The sequence below is a fragment of the Drosophila pseudoobscura genome, chromosome X (assembly GCF_009870125.1).
Source record: "Drosophila pseudoobscura strain MV-25-SWS-2005 chromosome X, UCI_Dpse_MV25, whole genome shotgun sequence".
Classification (NCBI taxonomy): Eukaryota; Metazoa; Arthropoda; class Insecta; order Diptera; family Drosophilidae; genus Drosophila; species Drosophila pseudoobscura.
Genome location: NC_046683.1, coordinates 60,112,768 through 60,132,219, shown reverse-complemented (window position 1 = coordinate 60,132,219; position 19,452 = coordinate 60,112,768). Strand labels below are relative to the sequence as shown.

The 19,452-nt window shown below is 50.8% G+C and overlaps 1 protein-coding gene across 8 annotated transcripts in view; it reads right to left on the bottom strand.

Moving 5' to 3' along the window:
* Positions 1-3,528: 3,528 nt before the first annotated feature.
* The window catches only part of rols (rolling pebbles), a 54,199-nt gene continuing 38,275 nt past the window's right edge, over positions 3,529-19,452 (bottom strand). For 5 of the 8 annotated variants that reach the window (XM_033382560.1, XM_033382559.1, XM_015188682.2 and 2 more), the window contains 4 exons: positions 8,215-8,710; positions 7,780-8,082; positions 4,229-7,557; positions 3,529-4,161 (listed from right to left, as the gene is read on the bottom strand). In XM_033382560.1, the coding sequence (XP_033238451.1) occupies positions 3,823-4,161; positions 4,229-7,557; positions 7,780-8,082; positions 8,215-8,710 (4,467 nt within the window). In that variant the 3' untranslated portion in view covers positions 3,529-3,822. The remainder of the gene's footprint in view (positions 4,162-4,228; positions 7,558-7,779; positions 8,083-8,214; positions 8,711-19,452) is intronic. The other 3 variants (XM_033382561.1, XM_015188684.2, XM_033382562.1) reach the window with 2 other exon arrangements.

The window sequence follows — 19,452 nt, the reverse complement described above, 5'->3', positions numbered from 1 at the left end:
GGATGTCCTTTTTTCTGGTGCCAATCTGTTGGCAGGACTCTTCCGGTCACGAAATGACATGCTACGCCCCGATCGGCTGCCGTATGGCAGAGATATAGCTTACAGAAGAAAACCAGTATTTGCATTGATGTGCAAATCCAAACCTTCGGAAGGCTATATCTTAGCTAAGCGGGGCCAGATCGGCGAAGGACCTTGTCTCCCAGGATCGTGGGGATCCAGCCTGTCGATTGGCACCAAAATCTCGACCACGAAAATGAGGCCGATTTTTGGCAAATTGGATGATGTAACCATCATGATTTTTGGCGAAAATCGTGATGGAATGGATGTCCTTTTTTCTGGTGCCAATCGGTTGGCAGGACTCTCCCCGTCACGAAATGACATGCCACGCCTCGATCGGCTGCCGCTTAACAGAGATATAGCTTACAGAAGAAAACCAGTATTTTCATGGTGTGCAAATCCAAATCTTCGGAAGGCTATATCTCAGCTAAACGGGGCCTGATCGGCGAAGGACCTAGTCTCCCAGGATCGTGGGGATCCAGCCTGTCGATTGGCACCAAAATCTCGACCACGAAAATGAGGCCGATTTTTGGCAAATTGGATGATGTAACCATCATGATTTTTGGCGAAAATCGTGATGGAATGGATGTCCTTTTTTCTGGTGCCAATCTGTTGGCAGGACTCTTCCGGTCACGAAATGACATGCTACGCCCCGATCGGCTGCCGTATGGCAGAGATATAGCTTGCAGAAAAAACCAGTATTTGCATGATGTGCAAATCCAAATCTTCGGCAGGCTATATCTCAGGGAAATAGGGCCAGATCGGCGAAGGACCTACCTTCCCAGGACCGTGGGGATCCAGCCTGTCGAACGGCATCAAAATCTCGACCACGAAAATGGGGCCGATTTTTGGCAAATTGGATGATGTAACCATCATGATTTTTGGCGAAAATCGTGATGGAATGGATGTCCTTTTTTCTGGTGCCAATCGGTCGGCAGGACTCTCCCCGTCACGAAATGACATGCCACGCCTCGATCGGCTGCCGCTTAACAGAGATATAGCTTACAGAAGAAAACCAGTATTTGCATTGATGTGCAAATCCAAACCTTCGGAAGGCTATATCTTAGCTAAGCGGGGCCAGATCGGCGAAGGACCTTGTCTCCCAGGATCGTGGGGATCCAGCCTGTCGATTGGCACCAAAATCTCGACCACGAAAATGAGGCCGATTTTTGGCAAATTGGATGATGTAACTAACCATCATGATTTTTGGCGAAAATCGTGATGGAATGGATGTCCTTTTTTCTGGTGCCAATCGGTTGGCAGGACTCTCCCCGTCACGAAATGACATGCCACGCCTCGATCGGCTGCCGCTTAACAGAGATATAGCTTACAGAAGAAAACCAGTATTTGCATTGATGTGCAAATCCAAACCTTCGGAAGGCTATATCTTAGCTAAGCGGGGACAGATCGGCGAAGGACCTTGTCTCCCAGGATCGTGGGGATCCAGCCTGTCGATTGGCACCAAAATCTCGACCACGAAAATGAGGCCGATTTTTGGCAAATTGGATGATGTAACCATCATGATTTTTGGCGAAAATCGTGATGGAATGGATGTCCTTTTTTCTGGTGCCAATCTGTTGGCAGGACTCTTCCGGTCACGAAATGACATGCTACGCCCCGATCGGCTGCCGTATGGCAGAGATATAGCTTGCAGAAAAAACCAGTATTTGCTTGATGTGCAAATCCAAATCTTCGGCAGGCTATATCTCAGGGAAATAGGGCCAGATCGGCGAAGGACCTACCTTCCCAGGACCGTGGGGATCCAGCCTGTCGAACGGCATCAAAATCTCGACCACGAAAATGGGGCCGATTTTTGGCAAATTGGATGATGTAACCATCATGATTTTTGGCGAAAATCGTGATGGAATGGATGTCCTTTTTTCTGGTGCCAATCGGTCGGCAGGACTCTCCCCGTCACGAAATGACATGCCACGCCTCGATCGGCTGCCGCTTAACAGAGATATAGCTTACAGAAGAAAACCAGTATTTGCATTGATGTGCAAATCCAAACCTTCGGAAGGCTATATCTTAGCTAAGCGGGGCCAGATCGGCGAAGGACCTTGTCTCCCAGGATCGTGGGGATCCAGCCTGTCGATTGGCACCAAAATCTCGACCACGAAAATGAGGCCGATTTTTGGCAAATTGGATGATGTAACTAACCATCATGATTTTTGGCGAAAATCGTGATGGAATGGATGTCCTTTTTTCTGGTGCCAATCGGTTGGCAGGACTCTCCCCGTCACGAAATGACATGCCACGCCTCGATCGGCTGCCGCTTAACAGAGATATAGCTTACAGAAGAAAACCAGTATTTGCATTGATGTGCAAATCCAAACCTTCGGAAGGCTATATCTTAGCTAAGCGGGGACAGATCGGCGAAGGACCTTGTCTCCCAGGATCGTGGGGATCCAGCCTGTCGATTGGCACCAAAATCTCGACCACGAAAATGAGGCCGATTTTTGGCAAATTGGATGATGTAACCATCATGATTTTTGGCGAAAATCGTGATGGAATGGATGTCCTTTTTTCTGGTGCCAATCTGTTGGCAGGACTCTTCCGGTCACGAAATGACATGCTACGCCCCGATCGGCTGCCGTATGGCAGAGATATAGCTTGCAGAAAAAACCAGTATTTGCATGATGTGCAAATCCAAATCTTCGGCAGGCTATATCTCAGGGAAATAGGGCCAGATCGGCGAAGGACCTACCTTCCCAGGACCGTGGGGATCCAGCCTGTCGAACGGCATCAAAATCTCGACCACGAAAATGGGGCCGATTTTTGGCAAATTGGATGATGTAACCATCATGATTTTTGGCGAAAATCGTGATGGAATGGATGTCCTTTTTTCTGGTGCCAATCGGTTGGCAGGAGTCTCCCCGTCACGAAATGACATGCCACGCCTCGATCGGCCCATAAATAGCCGAGATATAGCCAAAGGAAAACTCTCAAATTATTCGGACGAACATGGAAAATTTCGAAGCTGGGTATCAGGCGAACAGAAATCAGCAGAAAGCAACTGCATATCCCCAAAAGTATGCAACAAAAATTTTGCATTCGCTTAAGTTACCTACTGCTGATTTCTGTTGGCCTGGTATCTCAGTCAGAAATTTTCTCGTTTTCGGTCATTTTGAGCAGTTGCAAGTTGAGGTTTGTTGTTGTTGTTGTTGTACAGTGGCTAACAACAACTACATAGCGACAAGCCAGTAATGTTTTCTTCTTATCTCCGTTATTTGTACGCGGATCGTGGCGTGCGACGGCTTCCTGTGATCGGAAAAATATCCCTGATTGGATGGAGTCCTTATCAAGGATCAAGGATATTTTCGCCAGTTAAAAATATTTGATTTTCTTCACTATTTGTGGGCCGATCAGGGCGTCTGTGATCGGAATCCTTGATAGAGTCCTTATTGGGACCCAAACTGAAAGTATGCCGTCGTCTTGAAATAAATCCACCCCAAAAGATAACACAAAAGGTTTTAATTTTTTTACAATGTAATGTATTGTTACATGCTAATTTTATACCTTACATGTTTTATTTCAATTTTATTTATAAAAAAAAAATTCGAATTTATTTAATAATTACAGACTAAAAAGATTACACAATTAAAAAGATTTTAAAAGACATAATAATTTTAAATTAAAACGTTCAAAGGCAATAAATAGCAAAAAAAAATGAGTTAGAGTTAGGCCTAAAGGTAGTTTTAAATTTAGAATCGTGATTAATTCGAATGGGATACCAGGAGTAAAACAATACACAACAATCGACATTTACAAATCGGTGATCTCGTGATGAGATTCATAGATGGCGCAGGCACCGCCGCCGCCGCTGACGCTGCCAACGTGTGGCAGCTTGCCGGAGGCAAAGTGATCCTCGCTGCTGATGGAGATGCGGGTGAGCAGCTCGGTCTGTATGCGCTTCAGCACCTCGACAACCTCACAGAGTACACCGCTCTGGGCGGCCTGCTGCATGGCTTCATTCGCGTCTACCAGAGCCTCGTTCAAGGCCCCCTGTTCCATTCGCGCCTTGGCGCGTGCGTAGTAGCCCTCGTAGCTGTGCGGCTTCTGTGCAATCGCCTGCGTTGCCAAATCTATGGAATCGTCAAGTTCCTGAAACGATCAAAATGGTTAGCATAAGCATTCATAGCTGGCTAGCTGTAAATGAGGATCGACTTACATTCAATTTGCGCTTGCAGCGCGACAGATTCAGCAGCAGATTGGTGCGTAGTTGGGCAAACACCGCATTCCGCTCCAGCAGCTGTTCCAGACCCGAGATCTTGCGCAGCGCATACTGGTAGCGATGGGCAGCCTCCTGGAATCGATTCTTGCGGTAGAGCACATTGCCGTCCTCGAGCAGCTTGTTTAGCAGCACCACCAGAATCTCCGGCTTGCCCATGGCCATGCTCCAGGTCGTGGGGCCCAGCTTGGCGCCCTTGCGCAGGAACACCTGCACAGCCTGGATGTTGCGGCAGGCAATGGCACGGTCCAAAGGTCGCATTCCATGCACATCAATGTGCTCCAGATTGCCGCCATGGTCCAGCAGATACAACACAAGACCGGCAGCTCCCTGATAGGCAGCTAGATCCAGCGACGTGCGTCCGTTGTGGTCCTCGTGGTGGCGGTTGCAGCCGTGCTCAAGGAGGCATTTGGTAGCCGCCAAGTGGCCGCGCAGACAGGCCCAGCTTAGAGCAGTGAATCCCTCGTGATCCTGCGCTTCCAGAGCAGCTCCGCGCGCCAGCAGCAGTTCCATCAGCTCTAGGTGGCCCTCTTCCGCGGCAATCATCAGCGGCGTCTTGCGGGTCTGGCCCAGCGGCTCGTCCACCAGCGCTCCCCTCTGCAGCAACTGCTCCACCACGCTCCAGTGGCCTTCCTTGACGGCCAGCCATAGGGCCGAGTATCCCTGTCGGTTGCGGGCATCGATCTGAGCGCCACGGGATAACAGGATGCAGACAACGTCCACGCATCCGTGACGAGCGGCAGCCGTGAGGGCCAATTCCCCACTGCTCGGCTCCAGGCCATTGACATCCAGATCGAACTCATTCTCGTTGAGGTCCAGCAGGTCCTCGAGGATCTTGCAATGCGACTGGGCGGCAGCCCCGATCAGAGCCTGCTGCAGAGCCACAGACCGACTCACATCCTGGCTATTGGGGCGTGGCGTCCACTCGCAGGCCAGCAGATACTTGACCACACTCAGGTGGCCCATTCGAGCGGCATGCACCAGGGCGCACCTCTGAGTGATGTCCAGCTGGCCGAGGCTGCTGCCAGCGGCCACCAGCGGACGCACCACATCGCAATGGCCGCGCATGGCCGCCAGGATGAGCGGTGTGCACCCCTGGCTGTTGGTCAGGCCCACGTCGGCGCAAAACTCCAGCAGAAGGCTCACCATGGGCAGGATGCCCTCGTGTGCTGCAATGCACAGGATCGGAGCCCCACCCATGTAGTCCGTGCGATGATTCGGCGAGGCGCCCGCCAGCAGAACCAGACGGGATACCTTCAGGTTGGGACTGTAGACATTGCGCAGAGCCCCCAGCGCTGCGGATATGTTGTCCGCCGTCCCGGCCAGCCAGTACGATTGCAGATCACGGGGCGAGAGAATGGGCTGGCTGCTTCCCCCGTACAGATGTGCCTTGAGCATGTGGTGGCCTAGCTCCAAGGTCAGCTGCGGTGACAGGGGAGCCTGGAGTCGCGACAGACGGAAGGCGATGGCGGCATGGCCCAGCCGGGCATCGCAGAGGAATTTGCTGGACTCGCCCTCGTCGCGCCGCATCAGCCACTCCCGCAGCGAGCTGTGGAAGAACATGTAGGTGTTGTCCAGACGCTTGATCAGGAAGCCGTCGAGCAGCTTGAAACGCTGCATGAAGTCCGGCCAGCTGAGTGGCTCCTGGCCATGGCTCAGCGCCTCCATGCTGTAGTAGATCTCATCCAGCGTCAGCGGGTAGAGGGCAGCCAGGCAAACGTTTAGTATGGGCGCCGCCTGGTCGAAGCTGCGCGCGGTGGGAAAGCGCAGGTTGAAGTGCAGCAGGAAGATCTGGGCCAGCGAGACGGGCAGCACCTTGTAGCTGGAGGACTTGATCACGAGCTGCCCGCGCGCAATGAGATCCAGGATGAGCTTCGCATACAGCATCGAGCCGCGACTCAGCGACTGCAGGTGGGACACGAACTTGGTCTGGGCCTGCGCCGGCTGTCCCTGTCCGCCACTCGCTCCCCCGATGTTGTGCTGGATATCCGTGCTGTGGGACAGCCTGGCGCCGATGTAGTCCAGCATGTCCTGCTGCAGCGACTGGCTGCTCGCCCAGCTGTCCAGCGTGAGCTGCGTGTAGCTGGGGGCCTTCACCAGCTCCAGCATCTGGGTGCGCACGGTGGCCACCAGCTTTAGCCATGCCGGGAAGTGGGGCGTGAGCTGCGCCAGGAAGCTGGCAATGGTGTGGCCGTGGTCGGGTCGATGGTACTCCGCCTCGCAGAGTGCGTCCACCAGGATGACGGCCACCTTGGCGGGGATTTTCCCTGCCCGATGAAGCTGCGCGAGGGGTTCCAGGATGGCCAGCTTCATCACCCGCTCCGCATCTGCGATGCACTCGCGCACACTCAGGATCTCCTGCAGATGTGCCTCCGAGAGCAGATAGTCCCGGTAGGCCGTCAGCTGGGGCGCCTGACAGAGCTGGGCAGCCAGAGAGTGGACGAAGTCCGGCACCTGGCACGTGAGATTCGCGTCCGCCTGGCAGAAGTGATAGCCCACCATGTGGGAGGCCAGGCCGCGCATGCGCTCGTTGTGAGCCCCCAGCTGGAGCTGGCTGTATATGCCGTCCGGGTCCTCCTGCATCTGGCGGCGGCCAAAGCACGAGTACTCCACCAGCTGCAGGCAAAAGGCGGTCTTGCCCGTGCCCGGCTGTCCGTTGATGAGCACCACGCGGGTCTCGGTGCCGAGGAGTATGTTCGAGAGCTGCTGCACCAGCCACTGGCGGCCGACGTACGGCGGATCTGGCTCCTGCAGTGGCACCTCAAAGAAGAGCGGCTTCAGGGCCAGCTTCACAGCCGCCAGCGTTGAGCCCGCCACTCGATTGCTTCCCGCAGAGGAGGCCTGCTGGCTGGATCGTGTCGAGCGTCGGGTGGCTCCCTTGCGGGACTTGCCCGGCAACGGCAGCGCCTCGTACACATGCAGCATGGAGCATCCGACCTTGAACTTGCTGGACAGGCTCAGGGTGTCGTCCTTGGCCAGGTGGCTGGTGGCCACCGACAGCTGGCTGCCGCTGAGCAGCCCTGAGCAGCCGCCACTGGCCAGCGTCTGTTCGGGGCTGATGTTCTGGGAGGAGCTGCTCGTGGTGGTGCTGCTGGCGGCACCCACTCCGCTGCTGCTGGTGGTGCTCGTCGAGTGGGGCGACGGATCGCTGCTGCTGGAGTTTCCATTGCAGTTGTCGTTTAGCAGCAGGCCCAGCCGGGCATGCAGCTGGTCCTTCTGCAGCTTCTCGTTCAGAAACGAGGAGTGATGGTCCAAGGCATCGCCGCCACCTGTGAACCGAGAGGAAGCGAGTGTTAGGGCAGGCATTTTAAAGGTTCAATAACATGCAAAACATTTCCCAAACATCTAACAATGTTCTAGGGTTCAAATCATGCAAATCGAATGACTATATGGGGTTAACGGCGATCAGAGGATCAATCGGTGAGTGGCGTGGTGCAAAAACACATGCAAAACATCTGGAAGAACTGGAGTATGGAGGTTGGTGGTATTGCCTGCTAGTTGATTGAGTCCCGCCTCGCTCGAGTTGGACGAGTTGACGCTCCAGAGGGACTTGATCTTGCCGAAGACCAGCGAGGACAGATGCCCCGCGTAGACGGAGGTGCCAGCCAGGCTGAGGCGATTCAGGCGGTTCTCGCTGTTGGCCGAGGTCGAGGTCTTCAGGTTGTTGCTGCTGACGCTCTTGCGGCGTCTCCGGGTCACCGCCGAGTCCGAGCAGGTGGAGGTGTTCAGGGCGTTCGATTCCTTGCCTCTGGCTTGGTCATGATGATGATGATGATGATGGTGATGGTGATGATCTGGACAACGATGGTGGTTGGATGAAGGTGCTGGGTGAATGTTTGGCTTTCTTTTTGGTTTTTGCTTTTGTGGGGGACTTTGGAGGGAACCTAACCCCAGCTGAACCCGGTCTGAGCCCAGTCTAAACTTACCGCCGGTTAGTATCGAGGCCGTGTCAATGGGACAGCCCCCGTTGGAGGCTGTGCGTCGGTGGCCCCCGCCTACACCACCGCCACCGCCGCCGCCGCCACCTCCTCCTCCTCCTCCGGTGAGGGCGCTCCGCAGATTCTTGTGGTTGAAGAACCGCCTACGCGTCGGCGGTGTAGCAAAAGCCGGTGGTGCCGCATTCAGTTCGCTGTACGCCGCCGCATGGATGTTGTGGCTCAGGCTGCTGCTGCGGCTGTGGTTGTGGTTGTGGCTGTGGATGATGTTGCTCTGCTTGCCGCCTGCCCCTGCCCCTGCCCCAGCCGCAGACCCAGCCCCAGCTCCAGCCGGCCCATTGTGGTTGTGCACATCCACGGTGACGGTTTGTGTGGTGCCAGCCACGAATCCATTGCCGTTTGCCGATGCTGCAGCGGAGGCCCGTGGCAGTTTGCCATTGCTCGCATAGCGATGGAAGTCCGGCGACTGCGACTCCTGGCGATGCTGCTGCAAGTGAGAATAGAGTGGAGCATTAGAGCTTTATCAATGATGAAAGTCTTTTGGGGATTCGACATGCTTCGTCAGCCGAGCCTCGTGGGGGAAAGGAAAGGCGTTGCACATCGATTGGTGCCATATACGAGTGCGCCACAGGGCGCGGAGCCGCGAAGAAAGCCATCGAATGGCCCAGAGATTCATCTGGACTCTTTCTAGCTCCTAATCAGACAAGCCCACCCCCCAGCTCCAGCCCCAGCCCCAGCCCTATCCCAAAGGCTGTTGTCTGTCTGGCTTATCTAAAGACCACGTCCATGTCCAAGTCCACGTCCACACCTTGTCCTCGGAGCAGCAGACATAATCATCACTCAAACAATCGGGCGGGACCTTATCAGACACATGTCTGGCGACTCTGCGTTGGCTGCAGAGTCCTCTGGACGGGACCCAGACTAAACTGAAACCAATTCACAATTCATTCTCGTGCGGACCACAAACTGCCTTCCGAGCAGGCAGGGTCTTAGTCATCGTCTAGTCCCCCTCGTCGCCTGCCTCCTTGGGATTTCGGTGGGGGTTTCGTCTTAATGAACTGCAAATCATTTTGCGGCTGTGTCTGCGTTGGTTTTCCTGTTTCTGCTTTTCTTTTTTTTCTCATATTTTTTAGGTAGGCCGAGACCGAGATCGAGACCGAGACTGGACACAAAACGTGAGTGCTAGTGCCCAGAACCCAAGTCAGAACCCGTTCCGTGCTGTTCCACTGAGTTCTGTGTGGGATAATAAGATGAAATTGGTTTGCTCCGCCAGACAGAGTCCATTAATTGACAGGCAGGAGGCAGGAGGCAGCAGGCAGGAGGCAGCAGGCAGGAGGCAGCAGGCAACAGGCGTGTGGTGTGTGGAGGTAGATGGTGGCAGGTGGTGGGACCCAAAGTCCTCTTCTCCTTTGGAGACTGGACTTTGGAGCGAAATTATGGAGGGACTGTTATGGAATTAATTGAATGGCTAAGGATACCCAGGGAAATAAACAGTTTCGAAGGCTTTGATTTTCGATTAGATGTCTGCAAGAGCTGCTCAAATTATGGCAGATTGTCAGGAGGAGCATCTCTGGCATATCAGAAAAGCCTCCAGCGGATGTCGCCACACTTCGCCCACTTCCGCTGAGGATGTGCTAGTCGGTCGTCTGCCCACAGACTGCTGTCACAGACATCCCACCACCAGTCCGGTCTGCCTCCAGTCTCTGGATCTGGATCTGAATCTGGACCTGCTCGAGTCTGATGGCTGATGTCTGCTGTCTGATGTCTGAGTCGTGATGAACTCCCTGGAGGAGTCATTGTCGCTGGCTTGAATCGCAGAGATCAGCTTTGGGAATGCCGAGTGGAGTCAATCTCCTTTCTATCCGTCAATGGATCAATGAAGTTGATCTGTGGCTGCAGTTCCGCCTCTACTTGGTCGTAATTAAGCAGCGGTTCGCTTTGGTCCATTTCGTTGCGCTTCACCTTGCCTCACCTCGAGACCCAACCCACCCAAGCCCCACCTGGCCCATCCACACACACACGTGCACATGCATATGCCGCACACAACATTCATGGGAGAAAGAAAGGCTTTCTTTAAACTAGTTCGGAGTCTGGGGCGGCGGCGCCTGGGGTGTCTCTGGCTCTGGCTCGGGCTCTCTTATCGCTCCGTCCGACGTTGCACCGCTGCGGCAGGCATCCCGCGGTGGCGTTTTAATTGGCCCCATCTCTTTGATTAAGTTGTAGCGCGGCCACACGAGCTACGCTACGCTTTGGAAAATAATTAACAAATTATGCCTGGCCATAGACGGGCATGGAAAATTTTCAAATTGAAAAACAACAACAACAACGGCATCTCGAAAGGTGATTTTCACTTTTCCCATTCGGCAATTCAATAAAGTTTGCACCGCTGGATGGTGGACGGTGGACGGTGGATGGAGGTGATTGGATGAGACATTGATCTCCCTGCCAGCGGAAAGCCCCGAAAAGAAGATTATGAGTTTTACAGGATCCTCCACGAATAGATGATGGCTCAAGGAACCGTTGAACTGCTTGAGAATCCTATTAGCTAAGGTCTCCCCCTGCCTATGCTCGACAACGTTTAGATGGGAAAAAAATCAACCCAATTTAGTAGAATTTTTCATTTAATTTATAGCAAATTATAATCGTGAGAACACACCAAAAACAACATTATAAATTGTCAAATGTTTAGCTGAACTTTAACCGCACCCCCGGCAAGCAAATGAGCGGAGAACCAAGCAACCAATTGACCGACTCTCTAGAGTCTAGTGGAAAAAAGTATCTGCACAGAGAACCGGATCGGATTGGATTGGATTTTGGATTGGCTTGGACCCCAAGGGGAGTCGTCGTCGTCGTCGTCGCAGGCGCATTGAGGCGCAGGTGTAATAAAGCCAGCTGCCACAGACAGAGCCCAAACGGGCCAAGCATCGTAATTGTAATATGACAAACCCGCATTAATTTGCTCGCCAAAGAAACAAAAAAAAACGGCAGAAACCTCAGATACTTCAGAAACCGAAACCGAAACCAAAGTCGGGCTTTGGTCCATGAGGCAGACTCCGGCAGGAGTCTCGGGCAATGCAATTACAGCAGCAGCAGCGGCATTTAATGACCGAGTCCGGCAAGCTGCCAACAAGATTAATGGTTCATTCAAGAATTCGATTTTCGACCACAACCAGACTACCTCGTATCAAAAGTTTTTTGTGTTTTTTTTTGTTTTTTGGCGGGTTTTTCTCTGTTTAAAAAAAGAGACAAAAAAATGCATCTCATGTTTAGCTGCGGGGCGTTGCAAGAACAACTACAAGTACTACGTTACGTACAACCGCGTCACAGATCTCTCGACGGTCCCAGACATTGTGACACCACCAGCAGCAGCAGCTCCGTTCCGTTCCGTTCCGATCCGAGCCCAAGCTGGTAGGCAACTTGTTTTGGCCATTATTTTCATTAGGGTGTGGGCCCAGCCAAGCAGCCAAGCAGGCAGCCAGGCAGGCAGGCAGGCAGGCAAGCAGCCAACTGGCAGGCCAGGCAGCCAGACTGGCAAAATAAAATGATATTTCAACAAGCGTTGCTTGTGTTGAAAAATAATTGTATAAATGTCATAAAATAAACCACACAAGCTCAGCGGAGGGTCAGGTCACTGAGGGGCAGCGGGCAGGGGCAGGGGGCTCTGGGGGAAAATCACTTGCCCGAAAATCATTTACCACAAAAGTGATAGAAAATTGATTTGATTTTGGTTGAGATTAGCTTTTCGAATGGACTCTTGGGTAGGTACAATATTGATATACTAGATTGATCACTACGATTCAGCCACTCTATTCAGTCCACAGTCCGCACTGCAGTTCAAAGATGATCTCTAGATGGTTTCCTGCATCTCCTACCAATACCCCACTCCATTGAAGCCATAACAAACCTTGAGTTTGGTTATTCCATCCAAATGGAACAAGAAAAATGTCTGTGATCACGAACCGCTCGAGAACGAAGCGCGGCTCTGTTCGAGTATCGTTTAGTGGCGGAATCATTAGCAAATCTCATGCAGAAAATGTGTATTTTGTGGCATTTGGAAAATCGCCTGCAAATCGCCCACTTTGCATTCAATGCAAATCGTCGCTCTGGTTGGCGTTGGGCCCAAAATCTTGGGGCCTCCAGCCCCCAGCCCCCAGCAGCCAGCACTGGTGTACTGGCGTTGTGCGAGTATCTATCGTATCTCTGGTTAATGTATGCGCACTCAGCTCTAAGCTCTCAGATCGGTTCGAGTGTCTGTTAACGATTGCCTAATTTCGGCGGCTGGCATTATTAAAACATATTTCTTGTATTGTGATCATGGCAGAATGTTGGCCAAGTGGCAGTCCCAGGACTGGGGCTTGACAGTGGAGCAATATTTGTGGGAAGTTCTTCAAATGCACAACTATTAAGTAGACCTTCCGCAAGAGGGAAAACTTTCGCCCCAGAGCGGGGAACGATAAACAAAGGCGCTCTCTCCCCGCATCCCACAAAAACTAATCAGTTGAATAAACAAATCGACGAAGAAAAATGGAAAATGTAGTAAATCAGTGGCAAGATAGAGCTGTCGACGGGGAAACATTCCGACAATTGCAACCGAATTGAGTGAGAAATTACTGGACGGACTGCAGCTCGGATCGGATCGGATCGGCGCAGATCGGCGCGGATCGGTTCGGTTCGATTCCAACATGCTCATAATTAATTGACAAGCTGGGAATTTGGCTTTCAAATATAAATCAATATTGGGGACAGCCAGCCAGCCGGGCAGACAGGCAGACTGGCAGACGGCAGGGGAAATGCCGTGTGCGGTGGCAGTGCAGTGCCTGCTGAGCGGTGCTGGTGCGGTGAGAAAAATTAATGCATTTACTTAACGATCGATAAATTGAGTTAAAAAGCCGCTCGACGACAACCGAATTGCGCAAAAATATTATGACCATCGCCATGTGGCATATATCATCAAAGGCGGCCCCCTCGGACTCTCTGAGTCCGACTGGGCCGAGATACGAGTACGACTAATCCAACAGCAAGATCAAGCAGCGACCGAGCCGAACAAGACCTGAGAAATTGTTTTTCAACATGCAAATGCCGTGCGATTTATTTGAGGAAGCGGCTCGCATGCCAAACCAACACAAAAAACACAGACTGAAAAACTCCCAGCGATATACGTACTCGTAGATGAGCAGAGTAAGTGGGAGATACTGCCACGAGTGGTGTGAGATATAGATAGATGGCCGGAGAGCCGGCGGCCGCTTGCACCGGGTGAAATGGGTGAGAAAAGATATACAAATATACAAATATGCAATGCGAAATGAAGTTGTTATTTGTTTGGGGTCTGGCTCATTTATTTATGGCATTTGGAAAGTTGACAATCTTTTCGCTATCTGCCATCTGACCTATCGCAGCCTCGGGCAACCAACTACTTCATCAGAGCCGACACAACATCAGCTACGACAGCTGCATGGTAGCTACTGTTTTTTAAATGAGCCCAGTCCGAGTCCGAGTGCAATTGCAGTTGCAAATCGATTATTCCCATCACAGCTTTCACACAGACACGGCTCACGTACAGAAGCTTTCACACAGACGCACAAGCAGAAGCTTCTCGACTGATGCTCGAGTGCCGAAGCTTTCTAAAGCTCACCAATACTATAGCATGTCTCATCTTCCCACAGTGCATTCTGACGCTTTCTGGAGGTGCCAAACTCATTATTACGGGGCATGCAGCCGCACCATGACTTTCCACAAGAGAGCCCATAAAAAATATAACTACTATGTGAAAGAAAGCCCCCAAATCATAAAGTAAATAAGCCAAAGACCCAAAGAAGTTCACATAAAAGCGATCTTGTGCGTGCCTGGGAGCCTGGGTGCCTCAGCGTTAATCAACGAACATTTTTGGTTGAGTAATACCACAATTGTACTCGTACTCGTACTCGTACTCGTACTCGTCGATTGGTCAGTACAGTGCAGAGGGAGGAAAAGCTGAATTTATTTAATTAAGTTAAGGTTCAGTTTAGAGTTTAGAGGTGCCCTCGGCTGAGGATTGATTGGGAACAGTCATAAAGGTGCCTTCACATCGCACGATTACGAGTACGAGTGCGAGTACATGCCATGGGGCGTCTTCGAGCGCGGTCGGTTATTGATTTCTGAGAAAGTGAAATGCATTTCTGGAGTCCGCCAGCACCGCAGCGTAACGTAACCAGAACAAGTTGGGCATTAAATGCATTGCACTTGCCCCACGCCATGCGCAGTCTGTGGCAGCTTTCTAACGCCGATTACCCGTTCCTGATCCCTCTCAGATCGGTCATTTATGGCCCTCGCTGGACTGCTCTCGAGAGTGTGAAACGTGCTCGGCATGCCAAATGGTAATGGTAATCGTACTGGCCGTGCACATGCAAATGCAAATGGAAATGGACTGGGCATTACGGTAAACATGAGCATCCATCCCCATCCCATCCCATCCGTCCATCCATCCATCCATCCACCTCCCATCCATCCACTCATGACCGAGCGCGTCGGGGCGGCGTTTAAGTACTTCACTTGAGCACGGCTTAGTTGAGCGTAAATAATCCCAAGATGTTCGACGGGGAGCGGCAGAGCGAGTGGCTTCTTCTGCCTCCCTGAATGGGGGTCATGTGGAGCAGAGCATTTGGCCTCAGAAAAGGTGACTACGAGGCAGAGAGGAGTGGAAGAATGTAACCCCAATGATCCCTAAAGGTGAGGGAGCAGGGCAATGGGTACAATGGGATCATTAAGGTACAGTGATTACAATAATTAAAGGTTAAGAAGAGGTAGGATCTACATACTCCTAGATATACCCACCGGTAGGACTTAGCCTAAAGGTACGGTGAGTACCTCTTACGTCTGCCAGTCGTCGACTTTCTTCCCATTGATGTTTTCCTCCAGCTGCAATTATGCAACAAATCAAAACACCTTACCCAATCGAAGCAATCGAGAAATTGGTTAATTAGCACCATTTTAAATAAATAAACCACCGCCGAGCACTTCACTTCGGATTCGACACCTTTCCGGGGCCGGAAACCTGGCCTCAACCCTTCAAGTCTTTGTTTGCTTTTGGCCGCGAAGCTTAGAAAGTGAAAACGTCGACGATCAATCCAAATTATAATGGGCCCAGAGCCAGGCCGAAGCCCAGGCCAAAGCCAAAGCCAAAGCTGGAACCTTAATTGCAGTTCGTGGCTTTTGGGCTTCTGTAAACAATTATAATTTATTTTCTTTTTGTTGGTGCTGCTAATGTGGCAAATTGTGGAATATTATTCAAACAATTAGAGCAGACTTTGGAGACTTACTTTCACGTGAGCAGTGGGAAAGAAGGCTTCCAATATTCTGGATACGAGGGTTTGGTCTGTAGACATTGTAATTTGCATATTTTACCCCGATCTTCGCGGTTGCTTCCTCCCAAAGTGTCTGCATGGTTTATATCATTTTCTGCACCCTTTTTCGCCTCTGCTGGCCTGGCCTGGTCATTCAACCAGATGGCAGATGGCAGAAGTCAAATTAATTCCAGTCAAAACGCGGGCCCTGCCCTGGCAAGAGGTGTGTTTTATCTGCTTTCTTCGGTCTTTCTTCGCCCAGCTTAATGATTAATTTGGATACACATACAAAACATATGCTCGGATGTATCTCTCTCTGTTTTTGCATCCATTCGACAATGTATCTCATATTTCTGCTGACAAGCGAACCCATGTCCCGGCAGGCCCTCTCAGAAAGTAACTTTCTTTTCATTTATCATTGGCGGGACAGCCAGCAGCCCAGAGCCAAGAGCCAAGAGCCGAGAGATTTACCTTTTGTTTTAATCTTTAATTGCATTTCTTGGCAGGCCTTAATTTACTTGTTGCCAAATTGAAATTTGGGCCAATAAAGATAAGCCGTGTGCAATATTTCTGTGGCTTGGAGGTGGACTTGGATGTGGGCAGTGGGGCTTATGTTATGTTATTCTGATTTTAATTGCGAGTAAGCCGAAGCCAAAGCTGAAGTTAATTTGATGGGTGGGTGGGGGTGTGTTTATGATATGGGCATGGATTGGATTTTTATCAAAATTGGTTCATAAACTATTATTTGCCATTAATTGAAAAAGCCAGAGATTGTAGACGGAAGGCTGGCTTGTGTTTGATGCATTTTGTAGCTGAATATTCATGGAATATTCACGTCGAGCGAAGAAGCGAGAATCGCAAAAACAACATACATGGCCTGTGCATGACGGGGCTCCAGAGTTCAAAAAGCCCCTCCGTAGATCCATAGATCACAATACACAGCGAGGGAAAAGTTTACTTCATACCGCCATTCGTTGCACTTGACCCCCTTGCCACTTCTAAGTGGCGCATCCATTCATGCCCCACCCCGCCCTCTGCTCTGTCTGGAGCCCAGCACATAAATGTCAAAGGGGCGGGCCACCTGAACATAGTTTGCGGCATTTAATAAACAATTTTCCAGCAATTTAAGTTTATTAGCGACCCATAACTAACTCGAAAAACGTCAGCCTTTTTGCTCATTTGCATATTGCATTCTCAAGTAGTCGAGCGCTTAAAAAACATACTAAATCTGAGAGATATTTAGGTAGTCGTGTGCACAGTGTCTTTCAGTGGCTCAACTTGGGGGCAATTAGCGACAGTTCGAGGTGGCCTTTGCAGGGGCCTCGGGCCTCGGGCCTCGGCCGTCGGGGCACAGCCTTCCGAAGGGGAAAGAGAACTCTACTCTTTCAGAGTTAATTAGAGTTCTGTTCTCTTGTGATTCTCGGCCACAGAGAATATTGATAGATTGCCAGTTGCCGTGTTAATTAGAGGGCCTTTTGTAAGGCGCCACCTGATGGCCCGAGGTGTCGGAGCGCGGACTGGAGTCGGCGTCGGCGTCGGCGGCTAGTTGGACAGCGGATTATGATAGTAAATGATATGCCGGCCATGTGCATTTACGCCTGATTGCAGTTATTGTTATGGCCCGGCCAATTAAGCCAATGATTGTTAAGTGAGCGAAAGTCGATGTGGATAGGCGGTGTACGGTACACGGTATCAATGCCTCTCTAATATACTCGTGGGCTAAGATCGTTCCTGGCCGAGGAGTGTCGCTTTGGCTGAACGATTATGTACCTTGTATTCCACTTCCTGTGTCGGACACACCTTCGCCTTGTGGCAGCCCATGAATATTCCACAAACACCTCGCTAAATCACGGCCAATCGAAAGTCCAGTGAATAATTGCACAGCGGGCAGCAGAAAACACACACAGAGAGGGGGCTCTCGTCTCACAATCGGAATCGGTTCGAGATGGAAGATCCAGTGCCCAGAGACAGGTGTCACACATAAATCTCTTGCGAAATCAGAGGCAGAGGCAGGGGGCAGTGGCGGGGGGCAGAGGCGGGGGGCACAGGCACAAGCAGAGCTAATGATACACGGCAACTGCCACACATTCAATCGAATACCAATTACAATGTTTGACATTCCGCAGAGTCAAAGATATATCCACAAAGGTGCGCGCTGCTCCATTTGATTGATTGCCTGGCGGTTGTATTTTCGATTTAGTGGCTTGCATTTTTTTTTTGTCGTCTTTTACTAATCATTAATACGTGATGCTATCGAAATTGTGGATAATTAACGCCATATTTGTTGCCAGCAATGGACAATTAGACGAGGCACAGACCAAAACATGCCAAAACTAAACGAAAAAAAAGAGCCAAAAAGCCATACAAAAATAAATTGCATGCGCGATAAAAATCGCATTCGCGTTTGCGTTTGCGTTCGCGTTCGCGTTTTTCCTAATGGCTGCAAAAACGCGCTTGAGTCGCGCGCAAGCCGCTCGGCTCTGTATATGGGGTTTTTTTCTAATGCAAACTATTTCAAATTTGAATCACAGACATTTTCCGACTTGATTTGTCGCCTGTGCATGCCAATCACAAGCATTGATTGAGTATTTCTTGTGGTGCAGCTCATAACACGATTTCCAAACGATAATTAGACGGAGACCCCAGCTGCCTGCCACTTGATCTAATGACAGTTCTTAGAGGCAGGGGCCGGGGAACGGGTAGGGGCACCCATGCTCCATGCTCCACATGCTTACAACTCCAGTCAGCAATTGCCTAAACGACTTCTGGTTTGTCTTAGACTCCGATAGAGATACGTTATGTAAAGTGCTACCAGCCAAAGCAGCCAACTATCTAAGTATCTGCACAGATGGCTATCCACGAGGCAGGCCGTTCGATCGGGGTTTCATTGCTGACACACTTCCGACACACGGCCAAGCCAAGCCATAACCATATCGATATATACTCGTATATCTAGGCAGAGAAATGGAAAAGCCTGCCACTTGAGGCTGCTGCTGCGGCTGCTGCTGCCGCGGCTGCTGCTCCAATTGTCGCTTCTTGGTCAAGAGACAGAGACAGAGACAGAGACAGCTCATTGAGTGCTGGTCAGTGGACAGAGACAGCCCATAAACTCAATTCGTTTCAATTGAACAGCTTTTTCCGGGGCGCATCATCAACGCAAACTCAACTCAACCGAACTCATCTCGGGATCAAATCAAAACGTTTCGAATCATATTAATCAGAGAGCTCTCTGATGATTGTAAAAGGAAACTTTCTTTCTTTGGCAGTTTGGTGGAATTTTCAAAGGCATGGCCATCGTCGACTTGTTTGTATTTGACTTAATGGCACTTAGGTGTCGGTCGGGCATTTTATGATCACAGATATTTATATGGTGTCTGCTCTGTGGATCTGGTCTGTGGATCTGGTCTGTGGTCTGCCGTTGATTAAATCAGAGACTCTCGACAAATTGTGGGGAAAACGAAACAAATGTCGGCATTGTTCCCCACTTCTTTAAACTCTGGGCAGTCTTCAGCTAAGAAAATACTCTCATATTAAAGAAAGGAGTGAAGGAACAAGTCTCCAGCTCATCCTATGTCGCTCAGCCTCTTCTTTGCGCATCAGCTTTCCACAAATCTTTCTTCAGCTTCTCTCCTGCAACTTTCGCATCAAATTCAAATCAAATCTTTTGACAATAATTAGAAATCAATTTACACGTCGGATTGGGATTGGGATTGGGAATGGGATTTGGATCTGGCTCTGAGAGAGCTCCATTGTTTGTCTAAGGCTCCTTTTTGACTGTCAGCTCAGAGTCCGAGTCGAGTCGAGTCGCCTCGAATCGCCTCGAGTCGAGTCGAGTCCGCGGGGCCACCAAAATGGGTAAAAGCAACAGCAAAATTTACATTCATGTCCATGTCATGTGTCCGAGAGACTT